This window comes from Lathyrus oleraceus, chromosome 6 (genome assembly GCF_024323335.1).
Source record: "Lathyrus oleraceus cultivar Zhongwan6 chromosome 6, CAAS_Psat_ZW6_1.0, whole genome shotgun sequence".
NCBI lineage: Eukaryota > Viridiplantae > Streptophyta > Magnoliopsida > Fabales > Fabaceae > Lathyrus > Lathyrus oleraceus.
Window position 1 is genome coordinate 120,222,510 of NC_066584.1, and position 7,944 is coordinate 120,230,453.

General features: G+C 31.6%; 1 protein-coding gene across 3 annotated transcripts; it reads right to left on the minus strand.

Moving 5' to 3' along the window:
* Positions 1-1,797: 1,797 nt before the first annotated feature.
* LOC127095784 (uncharacterized) lies at positions 1,798-6,894 on the minus strand. Of its 3 annotated transcripts, none has more exons than XM_051034424.1 (5): positions 6,684-6,894; positions 3,414-3,487; positions 3,248-3,320; positions 2,353-2,418; positions 1,798-2,064 (listed from the first exon to the last, which is right to left on the minus strand). In XM_051034424.1, exons 2-5 carry the CDS (start codon positions 3,458-3,460, stop codon positions 1,933-1,935), a joined length of 318 nt encoding a protein of 105 aa, XP_050890381.1. In that variant the 5' UTR covers positions 3,461-3,487; positions 6,684-6,894; the 3' UTR covers positions 1,798-1,932. The 3 variants fall into 3 exon arrangements, with proteins under 3 accessions (XP_050890381.1, XP_050890382.1, XP_050890383.1); XM_051034425.1 differs by having other exon boundaries at positions 1,798-2,071; XM_051034426.1 differs by having other exon boundaries at positions 1,798-2,195.
* Between the last annotated feature and the right edge of the window lie 1,050 nt (positions 6,895-7,944).

The following is a 7,944-nucleotide window of genomic DNA, read 5'->3' on the forward strand; positions in this document are numbered from 1 at the left end:
ACAAATGTCAATAATCAGAAAGTTCCAACGATACCATATAACAATGATATACATCAATTGAAAATATAGATATAAAATCATATAAAGATAAAGAAAATAAGAAGAAAACAAACAAATAAAAGCAAACATTCCAACACAAAACAAATTAAATTAGGGTGGACTCACATAGAAAAGATAAACCCCAGCAGAGTCGCCAACTATCGTGGCGCTAAAAATACCTTAATGTAAGGAACACTCGAAATATAAACAAAGCAGAGTCTCCACTGAACTTTATTTATTCTCAAAAGGGGAAGGGAAAGTATCGATAAAACTCATGATAAACAAAAAGGAAATGGTCATCGCAACCAAATCGGATTCGGGAGTCGGTTATGCAAGTGAAAAGTATTAGTATCCATCACATTTATTGTACTCAACGGGGTCCATTTAGTTAGTTTCATGTAAGAGTGTTAGTGTTATATTAGTTTTCAATCTTCTACTTATCGAGTGAGAAAAGAGAAAAGAAGAACATTTTTTATTAAAGGGGTATGAGACAAGATTTCTCAATCCTGCTCCAACGTATCTCCAGGTGCTATGGAGAACTCAATGCTACGTAGTTCTACTAAAAGAGAACTACTAAATTGATTCCTTTTAGAGAGTGATCCTTAGATCACATTTGAGTGGTTAAACATTTACTTGATGCTTGCTCTTGGAGGATGAAGTCTTTGTTTGTTTCGCGTCAAAATGGATAAAGCACGCTCTTTTCTAAAAAATGGTTTTCGAAGTCGCAAAAGAGCGGAAAAAAGTTTAATTGATTTGAGTTGATTTTAAGTGGAGACAGACATCCAAACAAGGAGCTCTACTGCAATTCTTTTTTATCTGTAAAGTTCAACAATATATTTATATATGATGACTTATCATGTTTCACAAGTAATTTGTCATTTAAAAAATGGAAGCATCGTTAATTTTTAACTTAACAATATGAGAGGGTGACTAAAACTGTTTAAATTTACAATACGGGGACCAAAATTTTTTTAATTAAAAATATGGAGATCAATTTCATGAACATCAACACAAAGTTCTTTTTTACATGTTATCTCGACAATTTCAATGCACTCCTTAAATTTTTAAACTCTCACAAATCTAACTGCATGCAGACACTCTCAATAGTCAATTCATGATTTTTTTTGTCCAGCTCTCACTCTTTGTGAAGCCGGCCTCACAAATCTAACAGCATCGCAGACATCTCTCACTACCAAGAGTTTAGATAAGGTGTCGATGTAAATAATTATCTTCCTAATTTTTATTATTTAGTTTTAATTGGCCAACAATATAGAAGATCAAATTATTAATATCGGAGTTATTTATTTGATATAAAGCTATTATAATATTGATTTTGAGGCATTTTGAATATTTTAAAACATCAGAGTGAAAATAAAGTTGGTGGAGCTAAATGAAATGAAATAAAATAGAGTTTAAATAAAATAGTTGTTAACAATTTAAAAGGCTAAATTTCATGTCGTACACTTTAAATTTTAAGGGCGAAAGAGAAGAGAAAATTATAGAATAAATTCTTCTATATAATCATCTTCTCTATATAATCATCTTTTCATTTCTTCCCTTTCTTGTCACACGTGTGAAAAATTTAAAAGACACTTTTGCAAACTCTCAAATAAATTGCTAATAATTAAACAAAAATCAGCACCTCTCTAAATATTTAAATATATTATAAAATTATCTTTCTAAATATTTATATATACTATACAAATAACTAAAGAAAAATGAGTGCCCCTAAAATGAGGGCTCTTAACTGCGAGTCTATTTCGATCGACTGAGCATCTAATAATGTAAATAAAGTGCAATACACATTCAACCATTTAACATAAGCATTGGCGTCAAGTGTCAACACATAGAAGATCAATTACCTCCTTACCCAAACAAAATGCCAATATCTCTTTAATATTGATCCACTAGAGATGGAAATTTTATAATTCTTGCAAAATTCTCCTTATTGATCTTCATGTGTTGTCCTGACTTCATTATTGATTTGTTCAGCTCTAGCACTATTAAGGGAAGCGTTGGAGTTGTCTTCATTCTGCACAAAGGTTCAACTTCAACATAGTTGTCAAAGCAACCTAAATAATCTCCTCTCAAAGCTAAAACATGTTGTTCTTTTTATGGGTGACAAATAGATATAAAACATTTCTAGTGTGAGACAACTATAACATACCAAACATTGTCGAGAGTAGCATCATCAATAACCGGAAACCAAAAAGGTTAACACGAATATTAGTTCAATCCTTTGGACACATGCCAGAAAAATCATATACATAGGTTGGCTACTGAGAATCTGAAATAAAGCAGATAAAACTTAACCTGTTTAGTGAGACCATGGACGGACATTACTTCATAAAGCTTGCGCATAATCATCTCTTCTTCCACCTAACAATCACAACTCCAAAATTTAGGGGATTCAAGTTTTTGTAGGAGTCATGTGATTAGTTCAAAATAATAAGCACCAAAGAAAATTATACACAACAAATAAAAGAAAACAAAACTATCATATATACATTCTAGCCATCAACAAAAAAGGGGAACAAATTATACTTGGTCACAGACAGAGTGTCAAATAACAAATTCAAGAGTATGAGCCACCTTAAAGTTAGAGCTAAAAAAACAACCAATTTTTTATAGATTCTCCACTCGACATACTAAGTAAACATATCAGTAACTAAGGTCAACTGAAAGATAGCAAATGAAGTCATAAATGTGTCATAAACATATCATACAGATGATATTTCAAACAACTATATGATGAATCAAAATGAGACACTCATTTGCTGCAAGCAATTGGAATGAAATGGTCTAGATCCATGGGATTATAAAATATACCACGAGCTTAGAATTACATTGCAAAGATAAAGGAATCGCCTATATTATGAGATATAAGCATCTCAATCTTGACCATAAGAAAAATCAGACAGCTGATAAATCACAATACATAGGAGTATAATATTTCAAAAGATCGATATGAAATGAGCCAAAATCATGATAAGCTGAATTTTCAATTATGAAATAATATCATATTCTAAAGATATCATTTTTTCTCTTTTGAAAGTGTCGGCCCCATTTTCTTGATGCCATAGTTAGCAGTTTCCTGATTTGATAGGAGAATATATAGAGTAAAGCATGACATACAAAGCCAGTGATGAAAGGCTACAAATCCAAATACCCAAGACAGGAATTGTGTATGCATGGGAAATATAACAACCTGGAGTTTTTGCAATTCATGCAACATTGATCTGTATGTTTCCATTAGGACCTCATTCTGCTTATCCATATGCCTGTTACCAAAAACATAGAATAGAAAGCAATATAAAAAACAGCTCACTACAGATAAATCATATTATGAAAAACACAAAATATAATAGGTGTACTTCAACAACTCTCCCGAGTATCTTGGGTCATATTTTCCAGGCTCCATTGATATACAATAATAGAAGACCAAAACCTGAAAATTAGCACGCGCGTTAATATGTAAATCCAAAAGGACACACTTTGGCTTAACTTGATATCTTGTCGAATCTGTATATAATCAATGTGAAAACCTAAGAGACATTGGCATCTTAAGCATTATGTAAATTGGAAAAAATAAACTGTTTTGAATTGCAAATGTGATTACAATTCATATAACACATGTTGTTTAATCTCTACAGACATTGAATATTCCACATTTTCATTTTTTGCTCTTTGATACCCAACTTAATTAAAGTAGAATTCTGAACAAAACAAAAGGAAGAGCAGAACCCATGTAGCTTCCAGCACAGGGAGAGAAAGAACACAAAGCATTCATAACAATAAACAGTCTAATTCATCACATTCTTGCTATGTTAAAAAAAATTGACACTATTTAGAAAAATGGAAAATATAAGGGCATGTTTGAAATGCATCTTAAAAACTCTTTTTTAGTTTTTGAAAATTTAAAATTTAAAAACTTGTTTGAATATAATATTTTGCAAAAGTGTTTTTAAAAACTTTTTTCTATTTTTCAGTTTTTAAAAGTAAAAAAGTGAAACAGTTTAATTGTGTTTTATTTCTCACTTTTTAATTTTTAGTATTATAAAACTGGAAGAAAAAACATAAAAAATTTATAATTTTCATTAATAACATTAATGTGATTTTAAAAGATTAGATTTTCAAACAAGTTTTTTCATTTTCATATTTTTAAAATAGTTTTTAAAAATTATTTTATCAAACAATTTTTTTTTAATTTTCTTCTTAAAAATAGTTTTTTAAAATAGATTTGAAAAACAAATTTTAAGAACTAAAATTGGAAAGTGTTTCAAACAGGCCCTAAGTCTTTGAAATGATGCAGCAACTAGGAAACTTGAGTTTTCCAATGCATAGTGACACTCGTACAGGAGAAGAGAATATGGAAATCATGTAGCACCTTAATCAAGAGAAATTTGGCAATGAGCAAAGAAAAACTATGTTTTTCAACTAAGACACTGAAGCGTGGTCATATATAATAATCAATATACATTTTGCTGTACTGAAAAATTATAAAGAGGTATAAAATGATTAAAAACAGATTGAAAGGTTGCAGGGCTAGAGAGACAGAGCTTCATGTTATATTCATACATTTTCTATGACTGATACCTCGTCAATAGAATGAGAAAACTAGCTCCAGAATTTCCAAGAAAAGAAAATTAAAATTAAATGAGCAGAGACATTGCAAACATTCTGATAAATTTAGGAAAGGTGATTATCTCCATAAGCCGAAACATCATGTAAGTTTGAGAAGTTCCAGTTGTTTTGTCAGCGAAACCAGACATTCATAACTCCATTCAGACTATGGATGTGATGCATCCCTAGCCACATATTCATGCACAATGCCATAAACCATTAATCTCAACTAAGCTGCAACGTGAGTCTTCTCTACTCAACTCTCCTTCACTATTATCCTTGCGCTCCTTGCCTCCCTCCACATTTTTGCTTCACTGTACGTGCTAGCAAGCTGGACATAGTGTCTACTATCATGAAAATCAACCTCAAGAAGCTTAAAACCCAACACAACAGCGTCTGCTGGCATTGGCATATTTTTAACGAGTTTTTATGCTTCCTACAAATGACAAGATCTTCCTAAAATGTCCACCATGCATGAGTAGTGTTTAAGCTTAGGGGATACATTGAATTTATAGCTCATTTCAGAAAAGTATTTGCAGCCTTCTTCAATTAAACCTCCATGACAACGAGCTATAACACACCAAGAAAGGTGGTCTCGTAAGGCATTATTCCAACATTAATCGTTTTCAAGAAATAGGATATAGCAACCCGAGTATTCCCATGAAGTGCTAAACCACAAATGATGGTTGTCCACGTCAAACAATTTCTTTGAGGAATCTTTTCGAAAACTTGGAATGCCCTTGCAATATTTCCGTACTTGGCATACATGTCGACTAGTGCAGTTCTTAAGGCAAGGTCCAGAGAAAGATTGTGTATATCAATATAACAGTGAATACATATTCCAACATTAAGTGTTCCTAGTTGTGAGCATGCAGACAGGCAGTTAACCATGGTCATTTTATCAGGTTCTACCATACTAATTTGCATTTCATGGAATAAAGTCAATGCCTATTTACTATGCATGGTCTGGACACATACACCTATGATGGCAATCCACTACACAGCCCTCTTTTCTCAAAATTTATATAAAATCTCCAAAACAACATCTAGAAACTGAATATGGAATATCCCAACACCATTGTAGTCCATGAAACAAGAGTCTTATGTGTCATGTTATCAATTAGAGCTTCTGCAGCCAACAATTCCACACACTTCACATACATGTCAATAAATGCAATAGTGAGTGGAATTGTCAACTCGAGATCGTGTTCTTTGATGTAACAATGTAACTTTCTTCCAAGATTCAAATTCTACAACTGAGAACACGAAGAAATCATCCCAATCATTGTAATCTCATTTGGTTTCACTCTCTTTGCCTCCATTTTCCAATAGATTTTTATAGCCTTATTTACTAGTCCCCTTTTAACACATCTGGTAATCATCGAATTCCAGATTACTAGGTCTCTCACGTGACTTTTATTAAACACATCATACGCCGAACCCAACTCTCCAGACGAGAGTAGCATAATGATCGACGCATTGTGAATAAATATATCACATTCAAACCCAAACTTCAACACGAGCCCAAATATACCAAGACCAGCACAATTAAAAGATTGAGAAGAACAAGCTTTAAGCAACAACGACAATGGGTAAGTATAATTATCCGGTTCCACATACCACCTTGCAACATTCTTCTGAACAACATAAAACCTCCTTTTACGTCTCCACTCTCCACATAACCCCTAACTGTATCATTCCAAGAAAATGCATTATGTTCTTTGATTTGGTACAATATTAAGATACCTAAATTTCGGGATGTTGGAATCAAACTTGAATGATACCTCTATCTATATCTGAATTTGCTAACAAACAAAATGGCCATGGCTTGACAGTGCTAGTATAAAATTCGCATTGCTTGTTCACAAATTACACCACAATTATAGGAAACAAACATGAAGAAAAAAAACAAAATTGAATCATAGAGAGAGACGAATATGAAGATTTATTCATTTGTTAAGTGATAATATTCACATAAACAGTATAACAAATATGAAGGAAAAAGAAGAGAAAGTGATTACCGTGGATGAAGCAGAAAACGAGAGAGAGGTTTTTCCGACGGCAAATCTACGCTCTGTTGAACCTCGGTCTCAACAGAAAAGGAATTTGTAATCTTTGCAAACAAAATTTATGCCCCAATTTATTTAAATGATTTTATAATGTTATAAAAAAATTAAAATAAAAAAGTAGTTTATAAATGGTTGGCTTCTAGGGTGAGGGTTAAAAAAATATCGTTAAATCTAATTGACGAATTAGATTTATTTTTAAAATACAGAAAATAAATGTATCTTTTCACACAATTTCACTATATCTTTTCACACAATTTCACTATATATTTTCTCTATTTATCTCTCCAAAAGTTAATAATCAAAGAAATGTGATAAAAATAATGTTTGCAAACACTTAAGTAGAAAAGGGCATTGATTGATGATCATATATGAATCGAGAAATATTATTCATCCACCGAACTTGACACTTACACCGTAGTATTATATGGTTTATACGGTTTTGTTTTTTAAAAATATTTAATATTTTTTTTACACAAACAAACACCTATCTATGTATGTTATATATGTTAAGGTCTAAGTTCATGGTATATGATTTTTGGTGTTAAAATAGCCAACCTCGTATGAAACGGTTGAAATTTGAAAACATGATTCATTAAAAAAAATATACTGCAAACATGTTTTCTTACCTTTGCAGATGGGAAGAGAAATTGAGAGATAGCTAACACGATAGTTTCATGGAAGTCAACGAAGATGAAGGATGGACAAAGGTGTCATCGAACGAAGCAACAAGGAGGAACATTGGCATATAGGACGCGGAAAGCTCAAGAAAGAGACATGTTCGATACAAATATTATCAGATTCTTCTTAACAACATTGTTAAGAAAAATGTAATAGTATTTGTATCAACACATCTTCTTCTCGAATTTTTTGTATCTCATATGTCATTGTTCCTCCTATTTAATTTGTTGATTGCAGCTTTGTCCATCCTTCGTCTTCTTTAACCTTTATGAACCGTTGTGTTAGTTAACCACTAGTTCCCAGAATATGAATTGTTTTTCTCCTATGTGATGTATGATGTGCCATTAATTTTTATAGAAATTCTTAATTCTTATAAATGCTTACAATGACTTTATAATTTTCTATCATGTTTCCAATTTTCACCCTTTCATATATGAGATTGTAGGGAATTAGACCCTCTTCATTTTTTTTCTCATAGTAATTATTTATCCTATGAATTAATCTAATAGTCAAAAAATAATAAAGAGAAAAATAT

What these genes read in the sequence shown, in the direction of transcription:
- LOC127095784 (XM_051034424.1), bottom strand. Translation starts at nt 3,460, where the DNA reads ATGGAGCCTGGAAAATATGACCCAAGATACTCGGGAGAGTTGTTGAA. An exon ending in TACTCGGGAGAGTTGTTGAA is followed by an intron (nt 3,321 to 3,413) that starts GTACACCTATTA and finishes TTTTGGTAACAG; the next exon opens with GCATATGGATAAGCAGAATG. An exon ending in ATGAATTGCAAAAACTCCAG is followed by an intron (nt 2,419 to 3,247) that starts GTTGTTATATTT and finishes TGTGATTGTTAG; the next exon opens with GTGGAAGAAGAGATGATTAT.